This window comes from Triturus cristatus, chromosome 4_1, assembly GCF_964204655.1.
Source record: "Triturus cristatus chromosome 4_1, aTriCri1.1, whole genome shotgun sequence".
Taxonomy (NCBI): domain Eukaryota; kingdom Metazoa; phylum Chordata; class Amphibia; order Caudata; family Salamandridae; genus Triturus; species Triturus cristatus.
Window position 1 is genome coordinate 396,195,757 of NC_140585.1, and position 23,560 is coordinate 396,219,316.

At 46.5% G+C, this 23,560-nt stretch overlaps 1 protein-coding gene across 2 annotated transcripts in view; it reads right to left on the reverse strand.

The window, feature by feature from the left end:
• LOC146855000 (patatin-like phospholipase domain-containing protein 2) overlaps positions 1–23,560 on the reverse strand; it is a 312,239-nt gene that overhangs the window by 223,203 nt on the left and 65,476 nt on the right. Inside the window, exon 1 of one of the 2 annotated variants that reach the window (XM_085652464.1) lies at positions 20,597–21,027. The exons of the other annotated variant lie outside the window; for it this stretch is intronic. Within the exon in view, the coding sequence (XP_085508590.1) occupies positions 20,597–20,783 (187 nt within the window). The 5' untranslated portion in view covers positions 20,784–21,027. Of the gene's footprint in view, positions 1–20,596; positions 21,028–23,560 lie in introns of those variants that run through there. 2 annotated transcript variants of the gene reach the window in all.

Here is a 23,560-nt window from a genome sequence, read left to right on the forward strand (position 1 = left end):
AAATCACATCTGCATCAACTGCGGCTATTATTGTTACTGTTATAATCACATTTCACAGACAGTAGTTGATGCTATACAAATCAACAGCGAGCGGGCGAGCCAAGGTCTACAGACACACAGTGCTTGAGACCACCAAGGAGCACGGGGTGGAGGGGATAGAGGCATACAAGGGAGACATCTGTGAAACACATGAACTTTCAGGGTAAAAATAGTTCCTGAAAAGCAGACAGAGATGGAAGCACTGAAGGAGCGAATCAGAGGAGGTAAAAAGGCTTTGCTTCATGGGAGGGACAAAGACATAACAGGTGGGCTAAAACAAAGCTAGCAAATAGAAAGCAAGAAAATGTGAGTGACAAACACAAATGCAATGGCAAGCCGTGGGTGGAATGCATTCCTATGTAAGCTTTCAGAATGCCCCCAATATGTCTTTGCTCGAGTTATACAACTTACTACATGGTGACGGCTGACTCAAACATTTGTTCCTGATGACCTTAGGAACACTCTTGTGAAACTTTGGGAAATTATGGAAGGTCTTTCTTCCATTGTCTTCACAAACTAGCAAGTCCCTTAAATTACTGGGAACACACAATGGCTCCTCATGTTTATCTAACCATAGAGGTAAAAAACCTTAAACTTCTCAGACAAGTGAAAAATACTCACATGGGAGATAGGACTAATCTTGTCTCAATGTGCTGACTTTCCCCAATGTTACAAACTACTTAGAGCCTGCTAGGATGAATGATGAGCACTGCCTTTATTGATTTTTAGAGCAACACTACCATTCGTGGCGAAATAAATTCCTGTTTCAATATAGCATTAAACCCATGAAGGGCTGGGTGGGCAGAATTATATCTGGTCGCCTGAGGATAAGAAACAGCTTGCGTTTTGAGATGGTCTTGCAGGAGTGAGGCTACGAGGAGTGACAGCAGACAGGGAAGAGCCAATGATAAACAGCTGGCAGCAGTGTTGTATTGCTGATTCACTAAAGAGAGGCTCTTCCCAGATCTGGGTCTGTGATCTGGCCTGGTGGATCGGAAAGCAGAGACCCTAAACTTCAATACAAATTTAGGTAAATATCAAAATGAGATACAGGAAATAGAGGATGGCTATATTTTGTGCCCAGAGCAGGTTCTAGTACTGCATATCGAAAATACTTAGGTGGTGTAAAGTTAAAGATGTTCTGAATCAATGATTATCTTCTGTCCCAGAATTTGAAGCAGTAGAGGGTCACAAAAAAACGTGTTAGTTCACCAGAAGTAGATTTACAGCTCCAATAAGTTGCATCTGATAATATCCCAATTGTTGTGAGTCTCCGGTGTCCTTGGAGATGTAAAAATGTGGCATGAGCCAGGTTGCAGGCTTATCTTAGTGGTGTTTCTCATACTTTTTGTCCACATCTGGTCTATTAAGAATTTTTTGATTGGTTAACTAATCTGAGGACTACCTTTCTTGTTTACATTTCAATAGGGTTGAGGTTAATGGTTATAGCATACTGTACATTTTAGACACAAATGGCCTCCTTTGCTGATTTTATTATTAGCGAGATAATGGGAGGGTCTCGTTGAGGGAAGGAGGGGTGTTTGGAGAGAACTACTTTCAATTTTAGGAAGTTCTAGAAATCAGCATTACCTAGTCCATAAATCTGTTGCAGTTTCACGAAGGCCCTGATGTTATTCTTGGTACCCTGATCTCGAATGTACAAGTACACCCTCTTTACACCATTTATCTTGCAATGTCACAATCCTGCCCAGCTTAATCTGTTTGACCATAATGATACCATATTAGACTTCTTAAGGGTAGGTTTCACGCACAATTTCAACACACAAATCAGACCAACTTAGCTTACCATTTCCCTCAGACGTTAATATTCTAGCATTCTGACACACGCTTCACAGAGGGATTGGGAGGTAACTTTTTTTTTTTAATTAAACAAGCACTTCAAGGGAGTCGAAGAGTGTCGTGGTAGACAGACAATTCATCCACTGAATGCTGGTTTGCTAGCAAAAGGTATTTCCTTTTAAAAACTCGATGCAAAAACGGGAATGCACTCATGATGTAAACTTTTTTTTTTTTCAAGGTTAATGTTTTCATGGTGATGGGAATTCATATCTGCCAACTAATGTTTATGCTGATGGTATAAACAGTGCAATGAAATACATATGAACGGGTCTGTAATGTCGTTCAACATTGAGTTTCGCAAAGTGACTGAAACTTCATTTAAATGAAGGTACATTGTGGTTCCTTTTGGCATTTCGGACTGCAAAATATTAGTGAAAACGTGACAATGTCTTAACTTGCAAGGGATTTTACTTACGTTGTTGTTAAGAGGCCATTTAGGGAAACACCAAGAGTACGAATTCTTCTATCACTATATTTACCTATATTTTATATATTGTAGTTTAGGAGGTCTGGCGACCTTTTATTTTTCCGATTATGAATGAACAAATAAGAATAAATTGATGAACTGACCTTAGTAAAGGTCTTATTGAATTGGGCATCTTCCCTTATGACTAAACATATCAAACTGCTTGCTGCATGAGTGGGGCTTAGCAAAACAGGAGTACGATTTAAGGTATGAACGGCCCTGTCAACAGTCAATGTAGACACTGCTGGAGACCCCTAGCTTCAGCAGTTCAGGCACGAACGGGCACACCCGTCTGGAGGTTAGACTTCATTATTCCCACACTACAAATAGGAAAAAAAATACACAGCTTAAGTGGAAGGGGGAGAGGTTCCCATTGTATTTTCAGCGATTGTGAGCACCTTTCAGAGTCAGGGTGGAATGCCACAAGCTTCCCAATCAGTACAGCCTTACCTGTGTCAGCATCAAACATCTGATCTAAGTTCCATATTGTTGGACCTCTTTCAGGAGAAACAATGTTGTACACTTCAAACTACTACGTGTGGTACGGCGAGTTAACAGTTACTCCCCTAGGTAAATGGTTTTAGTGAGCTAATGAGACCACATTGAAGTGGATCCACTCAAGGCTACAGTCCCTGAGGTGATGATGGGTTAAAGTCTAGTAGTGTTGGCAGATGTTCTGGTGCGGATTAATAGCTGCTGCATTGTTCTTATGGAGATCCTAAGGGTACAGAAGGGGATACCCTACTGTGGTTGAGTCCTAGCTCAAGTCCCTGATCATTATGTTCCGATTCATCATGTGTCCATTTGGAGACTATATGTTCTCTCTCCAGGCTAGAATGTCTACACATCCGGGAACGTGCAGTTTGCTCTGTCTCAGGAGAGGAGTTGTAGAATGTCATGACCACAGGAGTTTCTCACATAGAGTTACTTAACCAACTTCCAGAACTGGGGCAGCGGGGGAAGGCAACGGTTGTTGGGTTCCTGTTTCACTCTAGGACAGGTCTAAACTAAATGGCATGGGTAATGTTCAACTTTAAAGTAAGTATAACGGCACAGTAAAGAGCTCTTGGTGTTTTCTCCGGTAAAGTGCGAGCAGAGGAGACTGGGCTTAAAATGCGGCAGTGAGCTGCTAAATTTTCTCATAACGCTGGGACAGATGGAGGATAGAATGCCAGATACTGCATACGTTGGTGCACTGTGCTTTGGTGGTGGCTGGACTGGTGCAGTGTGACCAGGAGTGTCAGAAGAGTGTTATTATGGGGAGTACGGCTGAAAGGGTGCATGCTGTATGTACTAGCATGTTATACAGGGTGGTGTTGTGCTCCATGTATCTTACAAGGGAGGAGGAAAGATGAGCGGGTGTATGGGAGTCAAGGTCTGAGGTAGAGTGATGGGCAGGTGCTGCATAGTGGGCCAACAAAACCAAATCTCTGAGTTTAATGTAATAACAAATTTTTATTTTCCAAACAGCTGCAAGTGTGGTGCACTCATTCAGAATATGGAAGCTTACAAATCTTTTTTTTTTTTTTTTTAAACATTTTATTGAAAAAGTACACATCGAGTCAAGTCGTTCAACATTATGACAAATACAGTTGTGTTAACATAGCCCACAAGTCAACCTCATTATGCATAGTACATGTATCAGATCGGTCATTAAATCCATCACACCAACTTATAGGTTTGCATTCCCCCCCCCCCCCCCCTACAGAGATGGTGCCACATAATTAACATATTACCAATTTTAGTCACTCAAGTCCGAATCCAAGTCCTCCAGTGGGGGGGCACAAATATTGCCCCGAAAAGTGTTCCATTTTCCCCAGACACGCTGCCATTTTCGGGGGCAGCCCCTATTAATAAAGACCACCCTTTCCACGACCATGGCACCGTCTAGGGCGCAACACCACTGCTGGTGAGACAGGATCGACGATGCCCCCCAATGTCGCGCAATATTCCTCTTTGCAAGTATGAAACCGAGGGTTGCCCAGGCTTGCTCTGCATGGTTAAAATCCGTGGGCTCCCACACATTAAGCAGACATCTCCGTGGTTCGGGGGGTGTGGGGGGGACGTCGCCACCTCCCGCGGGGATGCCAATGCCTCCTGCCAGTCCTGTTCGTCCATTTCCCCCACCTCTGCCTCCCATTTCTCCTTTAGGTTAGTTGTGGGATCCTTCTGGTTGTTAACCAGCTTCCGATATGTTAGTGAAATAGCTTTTTTGGTTAATTGGTCCATCAGCAAACGATCCTCAAGTGGAGAGGAATCCGGTAGGTCAGTTCCCTTAGGTATGGCCTTCATCAGTGCATGCTGTATTTGCAGAAACCGATACTGTTCCGTCCCCGCCAGTTGGTATGTCGCCTGCAGCTGCACGAAAGGGACCACCTCGCCCTTTTTCCATAGGTCGCCGACCCTGGAAATGCCTATGAGGTCCCATCTCGCGAATTCTTTACTCTTACGCAGCCTGCCAAACCTGGCGGAATCCCACAGTGGCGTATGTTTAGTGATCACCCTTTCCCATCTCAGCGCCCGTTGCGCCATGTACCATATTTGCACGGTGTGAGCCATGGGGTCGACCGGTTTGTTTTTAGGGGATTGATCGTACAGGGCGCTAAGAATTCCATCCGTACCCAAAATGTGCCTGTCCATGCGTAAAGCTGGTTCGTCCTGTGGCGCGTGTAGCCGTTGATTAATTACAATGAACTGAGAGGCCCAATAATATAATCGAACGTTGGGCAGAGCAATTCCGCCGTCATACCAGCTCCGCATAAGCTTGCACAGAGCTATATGGTACAGCTTACCCTCCCACAGGAGGTGGCCCACCTCCGCCTCAATGGACTTAAAATAAGAGTTTGGGACCGGAAAGGGCGTATTTTGTAGTGCATATAGAAAACGAGGGAGAGCCATGATTTTAAATAACGCAGCCCTCCCCAGTAGCGTCAATGGGAGAGAGTGCCAGCTTTTGACATCGCTCCGTAGCCTCCTCAGGGGCGGGAGCAGATTGCGCTCAATGAATTTCTCAGGACTAGGTGTAATATTGATACCGAGATATTTAAAACCCTCCTCAGCGATCTGCAGCGTCACTCCCCTGGGCAATCGTGGTGGAGGGCCTTTTAGAATATATAGCACTGATTTTGCCCAGTTGATTGAATAGCCGGAGACCCTACCATAGGATTCACAAATGTCGAGTAGGCAGTTAATGGACCGTCCCGGTTGTGTCATGTATAGTAATAGGTCGTCTGCGTAGAGAGATACGGTCTTCCCATCCCTGTGTCCACTTCAGTCCTTTTATCACGGGGTCTCTCCGAATCCACACAGCTAGGGGCTCTAATACCAAGGCAAACAGTAATGGGGAAGAGAGGGCAGCCCTGTCTAGTCCCCCATCCCAGCACAAAGTCCTCTGATAATCTCCCATTGACCGCCACCTGTGCTAATGGCTGTGTATAGAGTAGCTGTATCCAAGCACAGAATTTAGGCCCAAAACCAAAGAGTTGGAGTACTGCAAAAAGAAACGGCCATTCCACTCTGTGAAAGGCCATACTTGCAACCAGGGAGAGGATGACTGCATCCTCCTGGATAGAGGGCCCACTAGCCAATATGCCGTGTAGTCGTCTAAGATTAATCGCCGTGTTCCTACCAGGCATGAAGCCGGATTGGTCTGGGTGTATAAGTGTTGCTAAGTGGGGCTGCAGTCTTGCCGCCAGAGCCTTCTCCAATATTTTCGCTTCCGCATTCAGGAGCGAAATCGGTCGGTATGAGGTACATTCCTGGGGGGGGGGGGGGGGGGGGGGGGATGGGTTGCCCGGTTTTAGTATCGTTATCAGTGTTGCCACCTTTTGATCATGTGGCATTACCCCCTCTTTTAAACTGGCCTGATACATTCTAAGTAAATGTGACACCACCGTATCCGCCTCCCGCTTGAACAGCTCCACTGGGACACCATTTGGCCCTACTGCCTTCCCTGACTGGAGGCTCTTAACGGCTGCAGCAACCTCCTCTGTCGTAATGTCAGCCTCTAGTATTTGTACATCTTGTGGTGTCAGTCTTGGAAGTTGTAAGTCTTTTAGGAATACTAAGTTCTCCTCAATAGTTGTTGTCGCTACGGGCGTATACACTTTTTCATAATGATTTGCAAAAGCCGCGACAAGGTCGTTAGGGTCCGTCACCGTCTCCCCAGTGGGCAGTCTCAGCTGCGCCACCCAGCGGCTGGCTCTCTTTTTTATCTAGCCATGCCAGCTGTTTTCCTGCTTTGTCCCATACTTCATATATTGTGTGTTGTGTTTTTGCCATGCGTGCCCTAGCCACCTCCCATACATGATCTCTGTAGGCTTGTTTAGCGAGGTGGAGTGCGTGGGTATTTATGTCATTAGAGTCTTGGGCGTGTTCGCCCTCTGCCCGGTCAACCGCCTCTTCCAGCTCAGATACCTTTTGAGATATGTCTCGTTTGTGGGCCGAGATCACTGAGATGGCCTGCCCCCGCATAACCGTCTTGTAGGCTTCCCAGAGGACAATTGGTGAGGTCACTGACCACGTGTTGTCCTGAAAGTAATGTTCCGAAGTTGTATGTAGGGCTTCCCTTATGCTAGGGACTTTAAGATACCCCGGGTGGATGGGGAAAATAAGTCTCCTGCCCGTGAGGTGTGATGTGTATGTTAACAGTATTGGCGAATTATCAGATAAGCCTCTGGGGAGGTGTGTGACCTCCCATATTCAATCAATGCCCATAGGGGAAGTGAGAAAATCAATGCGGGAAAGACTAATATGCGCGCCTGAGTGATACGTAGATTGATGTTCTGTGGGGTTTCGCATGCGCCAAAGGCCCAAAGTCCCAGTGCGTCTATAAATTCTAGTAAAGGCGATGATAACGGTCCCTGACCTCTTGAGGGATGCCTATCCCATTCGGTGTTCATTGTGGTGTTAAAATCGCCCCCCATTATGAGATACCCGGGGGGTAGGCCCAACAGAAACCCACCCAGAGCCGGGAGGGCAAGTGCATGTAGCACTGGAGGGATGTATACTGTAACAAAATTAAATACGCGCCACTCCCATTGACAAGATTTTGAAACCCCATCTGTCAAGTGCTCTGATGGCCGTACCCACCAGGTGAGTTTCTTGTAAGAGGGTGACCGACGGGGTGTTGTAACACTAGCCCTCTCTTTATCTTGTTACCCAGGCCATTCACATTCCAGGATATCATAGCCAAGGGGGCGCCTGAAGAATGGTTGCTATCTAGTTGTGAGCGTGTGGCCTCTATGGTGGTGTTTATGGAGTGCGTGGATAATGACATAGATTGTGGCTTCATCTTGTGGTGTGTCAAACATACCCCACAGCGTTCGCAGGAACGACCACGTCCTCTGTGTGTACTCGCATGTGTAAAATAAAGTGATTAACTAACAAGTACAAAACCGAAAAAAAACTAAATTAAGAAACAGCCCCCCCACCACCCCTTCCCTGCTTCCCTGCCAGACGGAGGCGCAGTAGTCTACCCCTTCCTCAAGGACAATCAGGCAGCCGCGGAGCGCTACGCCTCAAAGTTAGTTCATGATGCCCCGGTCCTTTGTTGTTCCTGCCCGACAGGGGGAGGATGGGGGGGGGGGGGGGGGTGAAGAGATCATACTGGCCATCATTCAGATACGCACCTCGTGTTGGCTCAAGCTGCAAGTGTGTCCCTTAGTTCTGGTCGGGCCCAAACATGCAGTGTCACAGTACGTCATTTCTCGGCCCCCGTCTGCGAAGAGTTTCCTCCCTCGCGCCCTAGTCTGTGATCCCAGGAGTCGTCATCCTCCCCGAGTTGCCGTTGGCGTCTCTCCGTAAGTCTGGATCCTTCCACCCGTCGCCAATCCTCGAGTCAGTCGTGGGCCTCTTTTCCGGCGTTTCAAAAAAACAAGTTTTTACATCCGCTACTACCCGCAGTTTTGCCGGAAACAGCATTGAATAGGGTAATTCTCTGTGTCTAAGTTCTTTTTTAACCTAAAGGAAGCTCCTGCGACGCTTTGTGACTGCCGCCGTATAATCCGGGAAGGAGACCACCGAGTTTTGAATGCGTAGCGGTGGAGCCACTCTCGCTGTTTGTAGTATGGCGGCCCTATCGCGGAACTTATAGATGCGGGCCAGGACGGGTCGAGGGGGCGTCCCAGGCCTGGGCTTACCCCCGGGCACCTTGTGTGCTCTTTCCACGGAGAAAAAGGTTGAGAGCCCCCTCGGTTGAAGTCTGGTTTTTATGAGATCTTCTACGTAGAGATCCATGGCAGGGCCGCCCTCGCTTTCCGGAAAGCCCGTGATTCGGACGTTATTGCGCCGGGAGCGCCCTTCCTGGTCATCAAGCTTTGCCGCCAGGAGTTTATTTTCGGCCCCTAGGTGACTGACCTTTTGAAGCAGGGTGGTATGGTCTTCGTCACTTGTTCAACTTCAGTGACCCTGGTGGCCAGTTTTTGAAAGTCTGCCCTCAGGAAGGAGACATCAGTGGAGATCGATCCCACCGTTGAGTGCACATTGGTGAGTGCGGACATAATATCCTCCAGAGTTACCTTGGCTGCTCCCTCAGGTGTAGGGGCCTTGTCGCTCAGGCAGGGCTGGAAAGTCTTTCGCGTAAGCGTATTTGTCCAGCTTGACCTGGGAGGTTGGGCATGGGCCTCTGCCCTGCCCCTGCCCCTGCCCTGCCCTCCCCCCCCCCATCTGTAGCTAGATATTGAGGCGCTGGTCGGTAATCACCGCCGCCTACCACGTGATCTCACGCCACGCGCGGCCTGTCGGTTTTCTCACCGCGCCACTGATTCTGGAGTCGTGAGGCACTTGGCTGTGTCTTTTTACCCCCTGTTTGTTCTGCGGGGATACGCAGATGATGCACACGTGGGCCCTTTCTGATGTTCGAGGCCTGCAGCTGAAGGGTCAGTTCGATATTGTGCATGTGACCTTAGGCAATATTGTGCTTAAGAGCACTGCTGATACGAGTGTTTGGTAGGGAGCCTCTTGGGGCAAGGGCAGCTTTCCCCCCTACCTGGCTTCAATTTGGATGCACACAGGCCCGTCCGGCGCTGTCCCAGGCGCCTCACAACTCCCGGCGTCCCTGGGGCAGGATTAATGACCGGATGATACAGCGAATGGTTAGGGGAACCTGCGCCTTCCTCAGAGCTCCGCTACACCGCGACCTTCTTGTTCGGCCGCAGGCCACGCCCCCCGAAGCTTACAAATCTGTTGGAAATTTGGAAGAATATTGGGTAAGAAACTTAAGGCTTGGTGTTATAATAGACTGACAGACGTCAGAAGACCTTCACGAAAATCTGCATGGTTCTGGCATGGAGAATCTCACACGAGTTCACAACTATGCAGAAACCTTCTTGGTGTATGTTGTATTAAACAGGCAACTGTGCAGTCCCATTGCTTTTCAATGCTATTATCAGACCTATCCTGCCACACACCTCCCCAGTGTAGAATGGTTGCCAGGATAGTACAGAAAATATGTGACAAAGGTTCAAAAAAGGATATAGTAGCAGGAAATTCCTTGCTTCACAAGAACGACCCTCCAAGACAGCCAGTTGATGAGACGGTAGACATATATTCCCTAAAGCACACACAAAATCCCCTTATCAAGTCAACCTGGCAGAGCTTCTGATGTTATCTCTCTCAAATTCAAGCCAGATTCTTAAGACCAACCACAACCTAAAGATGAGGCTATATACCCATTCTGACCCGAACAGTAACTACACGCATGGATGGAAAAGCCACTTCATGGGCTAAAAAGAATCTTGGCGCCAACTGCCTAACCTTCTACAATGATGGATTGTGTAACCTGGCAATAACCCACTTCCAACTGCAGTGTTCTGTGTACTTTTACCACAAACAATAACTTAGTTATCACAGTAACAAAGAGCACAATGGTATAACTCCCTTTAAATCTTTGAAAACAAACACGAGTTCAAAAATCTTGCTTGTAGACGTCAATTTGTGGATGGCTAGCCTCGATATCAGTCTAGATAATTATTCAAAAACATGCATACCTGGGTTCAAATAGCTGAAACATTATTATAAAAAATATCAATTCAATGGGTTTTGACCAACTAGTTTACAGCTTAGCGCTTACCTCCACACTTATGTCTAGAACAACGCTAGACACAATTTTCCACACAATCAAACACGGTTAGGTTACGTCTTAATCACCTCCAGCTAACTATCCTAAGGTATCTTACTGAGAATTGAGCCCCCTCCTCCCACCACACACCTGAACAAGTCAGCATGAACGGAGGTGACAAAATGTACAAAACAATTACATTAAGCATCCTCAACTTCAGGGACGCAGAGATCTTGTTTGAAAGCTATTTAGAACATGTAGAATCATGTACTACGCACAGTAGGTCACCTGAACAGAATTTGCTTGCTTCTCTGAGATTTTGATTGCATTCAGACCATTTCACACTATCAACACACCTAAAACAAGCCAGGCCTATCGGGTTTGCCAAATCTTGGTAGCTGTATTAGATGAATGATTAACAAAAATAATTTTGATAATAATTAGTTGAAAATGTTTCAGTTCTGGAAATAGGAGACGGAATTAAACAATCTAAATGTCTGTGGGTATTGGCCGTCAGTGTCTCATACACTCATTTCTCTCCTTCACAACATTTACTTCTGACGCCTATTAGACACTTAAGACAGTTTTCTACTGAAATCGTCCTGAAATCCTTCATCTGCACATCTTAAACTGTCCCATAATTACAACTGGCAGGCGCGCAACACCCATTGGACTCACAGGGCTTCAGCCCCCCCCCCCCCCCGCCGTGTGTGGCAGCCCGGGATGAGACACCTTCCCGGGCAAAAAAGCAGCCGCACCCGAGCACTTCACAGGTCTTTAAAAGACCATCTGCATGTTAATGAGGCCTCGCTGTTGTTTCACCCCTTTTAAGAGCCCCTGCAGCTCCACCCTGCCTATTGCTTAAAGTTCAGCCCCCCCCGAAATTTTTGCTCAGCCCCCCCCCCCCCCCCCCCCCCGAAATTTGGCTCAAGTTGCGCCTCTGACAACTGGCACATGTGCAACCATTTCTCTGTGTGCTATGCAGAGGCCAACGATTGGATGTGCATGTAGGTTACACACCTTTATGACCCACTGACACTGTAGGCAACTCCAACTGTCTTTAGGCTCACCTTCAGTGCCCTCAGACATGTGTCTTCAAACCCCCATCCACAACCTGAACTCGCACCTGGAGTCTACTCAGTTAAATATAGGCGGTATAAATGAGTCATAAATAGCATAAAAAAGGCTACAGATACAGCTTAGAAAAAAGTGAGCACTCATATTGAATACAAAAGTTGAAGTAAAAACGTGAGTTGTAAAAAAAAAAAAAAAAAGCTTACATCGCCGACATGGAAAACCTTAAGGGTTGTTACACTCATTCCCGAGAATCAAGCAGTCAATGTAGGGACATTGATATGATATATAGACCCTGCAGAACCCGACCCACTGAATGTCCTCGGGTACTACATCTTGCAGGTTACAATTCTAGCCAAAGATTTGCATGTGTGACGTAATGTAAATGACTGAGCCCCCCTTATCTACTCAATGGTAATCTCGTGGTTGGCTTGCACAGAATGTGGGGATTGGACCTAGCAGGGACGAGGCCTTGATGTATTTAAATTTCGACAGGTTATTGACCGATGTAGCATATTGCTTGTAAATACACACTCGCCGATGACAAAAAGTCCCAGCTTTTCCACTCCCGTTGCCAATCCCCTTGCTAGCTTTAGTTTATCCTGCTCTGAAAAGCTTGTCAGGCTTCGCGATTAGTATCAACTACTGTGCCTATGAACGTATTCTCTACGCACCCCGATCACTCGTTTGGTTATTTCTTTTTTACGGCATGTGCGTTTACCTCAAAGCCACCTATACACAAGACCTGGAACAATGGAAAGATCACAAGAAAGCTGAATTAAAAAGAAAGCAGCTATCTGGCACCTTTACGAATGAGATCGAAGAGTCAGATCAATACAGCTTTCTACCCACCCCCATTGCTCTCAGAGTTCGTGACCAGAAGCAGGTCACTGACCGGTAGTAACCCTTTCCTACAGCTATCCCGGACCCGCCCACCCAGTCGCCTCACACCCCTGTCGCCCAATCACAGGCGTTTAAACTCCGACGACCTTCAGTGGCAGCACATTCTCAGAATTACACAGTGGTGAAGGTGGAGGAAACACCGCTGATTGACGGCACACGTAGCAGCATTAGCATCGCTCAAAGCCACGTGCATCGGAAACTATCAAATCACAACAGAAGAAATACTGACAACGCATCACAGTTGATTATACTAACTTCCAATTGTGTTAGGAACCAACAAAACAAGCATTTACAATGCAACGGTCTCGGCATTGTTAAAGTTAGAGCTATTGGCATTGCTCATGACATTATTTTTGTTTATGTTTTTGTTTTTAAAACATTTAACCCTTTCACCGCGGCGGGAATTCCGCCGCGGTGCTGGGGGGTGCGGGGGGGCAGCGCGGTGGCGCTGTGCTCATGACGGAGCCGCTCCGTCATGAGCCACGGTTGGGCTGTGCTCATGACGGAACGGTTCCGTCATGACTCCGCCCATTTGCGTTGTCCCCCCGCACAGGCGGGGAAACAGCGCCGCGCAGGCGGAGCGGCCGCCAACGGGCGTGTCATGACGGAACCGTTCCGTCATGAGCACACGGCAACCGTGGCTCATGACGGAACCGTTCCGTCATGAGCAGGGAAGGGGTTAAAGAAACGGCATTGTTATTTACAATGTCAATAGCTTAATCACTCTCAAATGCGAGACCTATTGCATTTGCACCCACACACACAAAGCCACCCACACACACACACAGCCACCCACAGAGCCACTCACATAGAGCAACCCACACACAAATAGAGCCACCTACACACACACACACACACGCACGCAGTAGCCCACTGACCTATTTACATTATGTGCACTTTGTGATCTGCATGGTACATGTTCTTTGCTGTAGGCACATTAACCCTATGTGCTACCTTTCCAGGAGTCAAAACTTCCACTAGACAAAACTCCGCTCTCTCTCTAGGAAGAACATTAATCATAAGTATACAGTTTTAGAAAAATACACTTAGTGATCCTCCTAGGTAATAAAGGCCACGCGAAAACAACTGAAACATTGTGCACAAGTCTGTTGTGAGGGACACTGCAATGTTTATTCTGCCAGAGGCAAAACATGCCTCTTGGATTTTATAAAAATATAGTAATAATCGGAATGCGGACCACGAACAATAAAGCCATACTATCATCTCCTGAGACTACAGGGTTTGTAACTGGCAAGTTCAGGTTTTGCTGAAGGCAAAGTAGTTGTATTTTGCTGGGAGAGAGGATGCCAGCACAAGTGTAAAAGTTGGGAGAGAGACATATCGATAACAAATTTCAGCAGCATTATTTATGAGATGACAGCTTAGCCGGCTCCAGCCTCAGCAGGGCCTGGACCAGTACACGTAAAATAGTTGGCTTTTAACCCAGCCGCTCACCCGTGGAATGGTACGCACGTGACCCCAGGAGGTTGGGTGCATGTACAGGACCACAGGCACCCTCTCTTACCCCCCCCCCCCCCCCTGAAACCCGGCTCTGGCGCACACTGAACAAGCAAGCAATACCTTCCGCCATCATGGGTCCGGGCTGATCTCGCGAGAGCTGTGCGGGCAGCCTACAGCGCTCAGCGACAGGAAGAGCGGTTCTCGCGAGATGGGTGGACGGGTTGCAGTGTAAACTCGCATGCGGACCAGGGCTGATATAGGTGGCACGAGTGCAACAACAGCTCCACGACACAAGCTAGTGAGTGCTCTTCGATTCAGGATTAAATATTTTGCAAACTGGAACATGAAATGTGCCAGACTCACAAATGTGTGTATTGCCCCACCCGGCGGGCGAGCAGAAATTAGCATCTTATTTCCCACTTTATTAAGTAATGCTGACAGCATCTCATTCAGCCAATATGTTATTCGCAGGCTGACGTTTGCATGTTATTTGGCGAGCATCTTTTTTGCATTCAACATTCTAGAACAGCTTTCATGATCTAAATAATAATTAAATACAACTGCAGTTAACTGGACTTTGAATCGGGCAAGACAGCGCACTATTATAACGGTAAAAGGCCGCGTTAATAGAATAGGCATGGAAAAATCCGAAACATCACAAATTCCCTAAGCTAAGCCATGAACACCGCCGCCTTTCTCCGAGGTCAAGCAGAAATGCCTCGGAGAAACGCAGCGGCGTTTTCGGATTCGGGGGCGTGTTTTTCTTTCTCTCCTCTTGCCATTGGCTGGAATGTTTACATTCCAAAGGACCGAAAGAATCGAATAAACACGCCCCCGAATCCGAAAAAGACGGGGCTTGTTTGGAGAGACAAAGCTCTTCTCCAATGGCTGACCAGCATTTAAGAGGCCAGCCAATGGAGAAGAGGGAAAAAAAAGGGGCGGGTTAAAGCCCCACTCCTAAAACATTAAATCTCGCGAGCGAGACTGCGCAAGCGCAGCCTTCGCTAGCCGAGACCTAAACAAGCATTGGCATAGCCAATAGGTCTCGCTTTTGGGATCTTATAAGTATTTAGTTATGCAGCACAATATCCTTGGTACAACAACATCAACTGTTGCATGGCTAAACACTTATAAGGTACAAGGTTTAGCCATGCAACAGCTGGTGTTGTTGCACCAAGGATATTGTGCTGCATAACTAAATACTTATAAGATCCCAAAAGCGAGACCTATTGGCTATGCCAATGCTTGTCTTTTTAGCCACATCTCAAACTCTGTTTCCACACTCAAATACCCTACCAACTCAAGATCTTTGTCCCATGACTTTTTTAATGCTCTTTAACTGCAGCCTTCAAGCTCAGACTAGTTGCAGGGCAACTATAAAGATGGTTCTCTGACTGTTTTTCAAATTGCACTCGCGCATACACCTGGAGTCCCAGGTGAGCGTACAGTCATACGCAAGCATACAAACATTCATGCAGTTCCCAGCAGACAGAGAGGTGAAGCGGCTTAGATATGAATAGTGCAGAAGGTGCAGTGGGACCAGGTGCACTGCACCGACATATGCCACTATTTAATTCGCCAACAGAGGGGCGTGGGGTTCTTTTTTACTTGCTTTCATTATGGCCGACTGCTCCCTTGTTGAGCCACTGGGGGTAGGTAGGAACAGAGGATCAACAGAGAGAAGCGAACTGGGAGGAGTAACTCGAGAGGCAGAAGAGAGGAAATAATGAGGTGGGGGAGGGGAGAAAGAAGGGTGGGTTGAGAGGGAAGCCCTGCAGGTCTGCCACATGCGCGCACCCTATAATGAGGTCGTAATTACAGGTCCCCATCACCCCCACCCCCCTCGACGACGTGGAAGGAGGTTGGCGGGGACACTGCTGTGGGATGCACAGGAGGTGGGCGGGGGTCAATTAACTCTCCCTGCAGAAGGAGGAAGACCCTTCTGAATAGAAAGAGTGAGAAAGACCTGACTAAACACACCTAGAGATGGCGGAAGATGTAGATGGAGCCAGAAGTGGAAGAAGGGAGAACGGAGGCTAAAGTTAGTGGTAGAATAGAAAGAAAGGTACAGAAGTTCAGATTTTTATTTTTTACACGCAATGATATCATGTGATTTCGCCAGAATCAATGACTGTGGAACCTACGCCGGTACGCAAACCCCGTTCCCCAGTAAGAAAAGCATAAAATAAACCTAGAGAGATTATAGCGTAGAGTAGACTAGAGGGAGCTCTGGTGAGAAAAAATAAACACACAAATGAAGTAAATGAGAGAGTGGGACGAGAAACTTACAAGCGGAGAGAAACATCTAACCAAGCATTTGCAATGCAATAGGTCTCGCATTTACGCGAGTTTGAGCTATTGACATTTCAAATAATAATGCCTTTTATTTTATTTTTTAAAAACATAAATAAAAGGCATTGTCATTTACAATACCAATAGCTAAAACTCTGCTAAGTGCGAGACCTATTGCATTACAAATGCTTGTTTTCCTATTGGATGGAGAATAGATGTCAAATTTGTTCTTGAAAAAAATAGTCCTTGATTTCACCATTGTTATTCCGCTGTTTAATATCCAATCATCAGTTTTCATGTCCCCCTTCTAGGAAACACACACAGGGCAACGCAGCCCTTGAGAAGGATGGAGCGTGTAGCCCTCCCATGGAGTTGGGGGTCCATTTTACTACCCCCCACAAGGGCTTTAGGAAGCTTAGGAGGTGGTCTGGAAGGTAAAGACTGCTCTGGTGGGAGGGTATGGGGTCTCTGGAGCAGAGCCAGGCCTTCATGCAGCCTGGCTCCGTGCCAGGGATCCCAAGCATGTCACGTTTAAGGTAGTCATTGGGAGATCCCACAAGTGTTGGTGCAGTCTTGACCTACAGCCACCTACGTTAGCGTCGTCAAGGCCTGGAGAGTAGACGCACCCTAAAACACATATTCAGAGGCATTTAACACGGCAGGCAAGAAGCAGGGCGCTCTGCTAGGCAGACAAAGTATCACTTGTTTCAGCAACGGAGGCCGCGGTAGATTTTCTGTAATATAGCAACGACTGATGGTGCGCGCACTCTGCACTATGCTTGCACTTACGTACAAGTGCTCTAGTCTTGTTTAAAAGTAAATAAAAAAATGTATAAACAAAAATACTCCTATTAAACGGTGGTTTCTGACAAGTACTTCTTTCTGATGGCGACAAGCAAAGAAACTAAGAAATACGGCTCCTTAATATGCATACCTATGGCCAGACTTGCTAATGAGATGCAAATACATCAAACTTGAAGAATACGGACCAGAACCAAAACTGCCTTGTGGCTTCTCTTAAACAGGCATTGTTAATTTCACTATCGGGGTGAACGGAAACTGATTTAGTGGCCTCCAAAAGAGAAGGTTGAGCTGGTTCAAATCATAATCTAACCGAGAGATCTACCCACTGCGGTAATTTACTCCGGTCCCATCTGACACCCGAGAAAGGATCGGGGGTCGGTAAAGATATGCAAATGAGGCATTAATTCAAATCCAAATGTTTACTAAAGAAGCAACACATTAGAAATGTATGTTTACTGTAAATATATAAGTGCTCATTAAGAAACTTAACATCTGAAACATACTAAAATATACAGTGAAACCTCACAAACAGGTCAAGACGCGATCAGTGAGTGCATTTTAATGGGATGCAGTGGAGACCTCAGAGACTTGTGTGATGTCTGTATTACGAGAGGGCAGCCAGGCTAAACAAGCAGGAAGTAGGATAAGGGAGGGGTAGGGCACGTCGCGCCCTCTCAGGGGAGAAAGGCACGCAGGCTGGCAAATGGTGTGCACTTTTGCGGCCGCTTTGATGTTCTCAGTGGCCGCGCGGCTCGCTGAGAACATCAAAGCGGCCGCAAAATGATCACGCAGGCTGCCAAATGGTGCGCGCGCCCGGCGCACATGCACTGTATTTGGAGGCCTGAAAAGCACTAGTTTGCACTTCCAAATCCCCCCGTTTACTAAAGATCTCGCCAGAGCAGCGCTAAAGCGCTGGCTCAGGCGAGACCTAAAAATATATGGCACTGCTTGTCGAGAACTCAATTTAACAAAAAGATGCCACACCGCTCTTCGGCGACTGTGACTCTCTGCAGTTCACAATTTGTCAACACATTACGCCATTAGTCACTTGCCTAATGGGTAGACAGTCTGGTGCTTCCTAGCACCCGATTTCCAGATCTGAATACAATTTAAGCTTTCTTAGACCAAGCACCAACTTGATCTTGGAAAAGGTGAAATCTGTTTACAAGAAAGTGAAAACAAGGTTAAGAAATATAGAATCTTGTGAGGAATAAGAGGTTTTCATTGAAAGCTAATTCACGTTGTGTTAAAAGACAAGAGAGTTTGCTATTGAGGACGTGAAGATTAGTTTCATGGACCAGTTTATCCGGTTTGTTTTGTTTTCCCCTAGTATAGTTGGCGATATATTTACAATGTGTTTGACAGCAAAATATGACAAAAACATCTGTCGTAGGGAGATGTAAATATTCTGGGCACACCTAGCACATCTCAGAAATGTAAGCAGTGTGTTGTCAAAGCCATGAAGTGGTCTGAAGTTTTCCAATAGGTAATGTCAGTAGAAACCAACATATATGAATCGTTGTTTAAAATTATACATTTTTCACCCAAGTAAATATGAGATCAATCTTTCCTCAACATGGTTTTCAGTCCCATTGATTGAACCAGATAACAAGAAACACAAACAAAGGAGTGGCAGGGCATTAGTTAAGGATACATGGTCACAGTAGGGCCAGACAATGCTGGGACAGATGCGGAGAATGAGAAAGGTTTCATCCTGGATAGTTGTGCAGTATTAAGAATCAGACAGAAGAGGTGGCCTTTGGCAGGTAAAGTTGTCAGTTGGAGCTCCCTAGCATTACTAGTTTAAAGAACCAACCTCCAATATTAATACTATAGGTCAGCAAAGTTTGGCGATGGGCTAAATGATGCAGGAATTTAGGAACATCATATGCAGCCCATAGTAATGCATCAGCACGGAGAGACGAGTTTTGTAACCATGGTATAGGCACAGAGGATAAGCTTAGTTTTCGATCTACAAGTAATACACGATGTAAGGAACCCCAGGGCGTACAAAGATACACAATGTTAGGTAGGATGCTGGTCTCAAGATTGGTCACTTTAATGGACTTGGGTCATTATACCGTTTCCATCGATTGATTCTCAGCACTACAGCGCTACATTATCTTGTGCATTTCGGTCCCGACGATAACCTACAGTAATTGGGGACCGAAAAGCCATTCACAATTGAGACAGCAAAAGTGTGTTTACCTTGACTTATTACACGATTAAGTTTGTTTTGTCTTTATGGTGTTCATGTATTAACATCTTATTCAAAATTCTTAATCACATGCTGTCTGAGGTGTTTTTATATAACTTCAGTGATAATTTGAGTGCTCCGCTCTTTTGCATGTTTATTAATTAATCTGTCATTCATTTTTGAAATAATACCTGTTGAGAAATTGTTATTGTTATTACTAATTACCCCAGTCTCAACTGGGTCTACGAATACTCTTGTGGTTTTGTTTTGCTAAACTGAATCTCAGGCATGATTGAGGGGTTAGTCCATTTCAAAATAAGGTGTTGAGGTATCAGGAAAGCACAGAAGTGATGCATACTTCTCGCCCTTCTTCCCTCTCTCTATAGAACAAACCGATACTGACACTCATGGCCTACTAGCATCTGATACTGTATTGGCGATTTGGAAAGTCTGAAAACCTATTACAAAATTATTTTACTCTTTTGGATATACTCTAAATAGATACTCTAACCGCGCAAAGGGACTTACTATGGACTGCATTTGGTTCCCTTTTGTTTGCATTTCTTGCACACGGTTGGGATTGAGGACTGAGGACTGTTGCGTCACAATGATCTTGGAAAGGTACTTCGCAATTTCACGTGGTGTAATACATTGTTTGGTAGTGTGTACTTTCTAGCCCGGATGAAGTCAATGATGAAACAAGAGTTGGCTAGAAAAAAACAAAAAATACGGATAAATTAAGAGAACTTGGACGACCACATAATTTGGACCTTGTACTTGTGTGACATGAGCCAATGCTCAAGGACCTTATATGATGTTGGGGTTTCTCCCATTGGATGAGTAAACTGGTGGCCACCCTCTCCCATTCAAGCATTAGTTTTTCAATGAATACGGTCAACGATTGACTATAATAGAGCAGTGTGCGCTAAGCATTGAATCGCTACCACCGTTGAGTAGCAATCATATCAAAGTAGTTGGTATCCATCATCAAGGCAGGTCCTATCCATCTAATGCGCTTAGGTGACATGATCGTAGCACAACTCTGGACCTCATGCATGGTACCCTATGCTTTCCATAAGGGTACACCCTAAACACACCCCAACAATGCGCAGCAAGAGTGCTAGCCTATTACTTGGTCGAATACCTGGGTATCACACTAGTGTTATGAAAGGCTACCAATTAATAGAAAATAATACCCAAAGCGTTAATGCCAGAATACAAGTTGTAATGCGGGCATCATACTCGCAAAGGCCAGGTGGTCCTACCAACCGGTAATGTAGGACTTAGGTAAAGCATTTATTCCATACAATGGAAAATACCACTGGTATATTTGGAACCGACATTAGTAATGCATAGACACATGGGTAAAGCAACACTTGCACGGCGGTAAGGTATGGATCACACACAGTGTGCACAGTAAAGCATTCCTGTTCGATCTTACCCAGGCAAGCACCGCACGTCAGAGCAGCGGCGTTCAGCGCCCCGGCTGATGCCCCGTAGATGCGAGTGGCTCCAGAGATGAGATGCGGGGCGCGCTCCTGCAGGCAGCTAGACACTCCGACGTGGTACACGCCGAGGAAGCCACAGCCTGCGAAAGACAGGTTCCATTCGCGCTCCGACGTGAACATGGTTAGTCCGGGGTGGATTGAGGTAAAAAATAAAAAAAGGGGCAGGTAGGGGAAAAGATGGCAAGGTAAAGGGAAACTGGGACAGTAGGGCTCACTTGTTGCTCATTGTGAGAGGACAGGCAACCCAGCTGCGCCCTGGAAAATGAATGGACTCTTGCGGAGCCAGCGCGCACTGGCAGCCTGCCTCTTAAAGAGCAACCGGCTTCTCCTGCGCTCCTCTCGCCCCGCCTCAGAAGTGTACAAGACACAAAAGCCACGCCTCCACCCTGAATGTGGACAGCGTCGCTGTGCCTCAGCCAATCCCGCGCCCCTTCCAAAACGAAACACGCCACTTGTTGGCTAAATGACAGTTGTGTGACGTCACGTGGTAGCCAAGTAAGGAGGACGGATATTTTGAGAGACATTCGGTTGATCTCGTACCATAAAACTGAAGTGGACCTGGCTGGCTTTAGCTAGTTATACGGAAAGCGGTCTAGATTTGACTTTTCTTACCCCAGCCGTTCCCTAAAATGTGATTCTTCGGAGAAGCCGTACGCCAGTATTCGCAAGCGACTGTTAATTGTCGTTGTTTCCCAGCCCACCGAAATATCCGTGCCTCTACAAATATCAATGTTACTCGACATTTTTCGAACTCGTCTTTCTTCTTTGGAGAGTCTAAAGCACAGCACAAGTCCCATAAAAGGAAGGGGGGGGGCGGCTAACTGGGGCGGCTAACCCTGTTAGCTAGTATGCAAGGGACATCACAGCGCATGACGACACGACGCGTGACGTCGCATGGGGGATCACTGGAAGTGACATCACAAGAGTGACATCAGATATCAAGGCCTCACACATTTTATCAGGTATATCATGAGTACGTTTAAGTGCATTATGAGATATAACAAATTAGATTTTGCGTCGGAGTTGTGCCAAAAACGTGGTGCAACCCAGTGCTTAATTTGTAAAATATGAAGTGCAGGTGCTGAAATGTATTTCGGAGGCCACACCTACTTTTCGCTGGCTCAACCCACTCCCTCCACTGGCTCCACCCACTTACACACCGCGTATCATCAAAAAGGCCGCAACCTTGATTTTTTCTTCAAAGGACTCAAAATCAGCCTCAGAACCTTGCCACCCAAAAGAACATACGTCAAAATCATCTAACATTCTCCTAGAAAACAGAGTTGATTTCTCAGAACACTTCACTTAATATTTCATGGACAGCCAAATGTTCTCCACAGAAAATAACATCCATGGTGACTTCAACATTCAGAGGGAAAAGAAAAACAAGAAGTGTTCCTCCAACATCAATGTTCATGTGAAGAAATTCAACTTGACCCACCTCCCATAAAGCCAGAAAAACACTAGAGCCATGATCTCCAGCACCGGCACCAGATTATGTCTTTACTATAGACCTTACGGTAACGGAGCCGGTTTTCAGCATGTACCTCCCCATCCTGCCATGTTGCCCACTTACACACTCAGTCAGTGGGAATTGAGGACGGCGGACCCAGAACGCGACTCCACTGCCACACACCCAAACAAAAAGCAGCGTTGGTTGGTTTGGCATGGGCCCCACGCCACCCACTGCCACCCACGGGGTGGCATATTTATGATCATGGTGGCATGGCAGCTACGCTAGCGCTACTAGTAGTTAATTAAAGTTTACCTAATTTAACTTCTTCCATACAGCTTAACAGTTAATTACTGTTAAGTAACTGTCAGTGCAGTGTCATGTAAAACAGTGCTTACATTTCCGGTTCAGCCGGGCGGCCAGCCCGGGACACACACACGACTGCCTGCAGCCTTAGGCTGCTGCGCAGCTTTATTTAACTGATTAGGCCTGGCTGCCAGGGTACACCACCCTCTAGAAACAGTACAAAAATATCTTCCATCTGGCCACTGTACTTCTTAGCGCTCTGAAGTCAGAGCAAGCAACACTGCAGCGCATTACAAAACACGCAAATGCACTACTACAAACACGAAAAAACGAACCTGCAGTAAACGCAGGAATGCAACAGTGACAGCTTTGAAGTTGTTTCAATCTGTGGGAGTGAGTACTAGCAGAGCATGTCTTGCGTCAGTGAAGTCCTTGTTTAGGAAGGAAGATGGACATTGGACGTCACTTGGCCGCCTCTCATTCCGAGTGAAAGCGTGAACTACTTACCCCTGGCCTGGGGCAACTTGAGACTTGTGGATTGTGGGTTATCCCTGATGTGATAAAAGGCAGCCTTAGGTTTTCCTTCCCACAAGATGCACAGAAACCAAGTGGCCCCACTTTATGTTTGCCACCTTCAGCAGTTATGGCTTATTAGCCAATACATAATGGCATTCTGGGTATTGTAGTTTATTTTGAACATTCCACACACGAGTTCGAAAAATTGCAGCACGTCAGGTGCTGCTGTGTAAAAAGCTGAATAAATGGCTGCGAGAGCCTCGGGGACCTCGGAAACGGTCCCTTCAACGCAAAACCCACAGGCGGCTGCAATTGGACTGAAAATCATGCCCAGTCCCCAGCGATAATTCTCGCAGTGCCATTAGCGGCTCCGGGGGCTGCGGCCCTTTCAGGGGTGGGCCCTCCTTTTCTTCTACTGTTAACCTCAATTTATACCAAACAAGGGGTCGTTAGCAGGGCCTAATTGGCTCTTTATCTTTCATTGTGCCCGGTACCTGGCATTCTTTAATCCCCTGTCGGCCTCCCAGGAGGGCACCAGCCCTAATCCCTGCTCCTCATTGTCCTGCAGGAGGCTTCAAAACAAAGGGGATTTTAAACGCAAATTGAAAAAAGTTTCGAATAC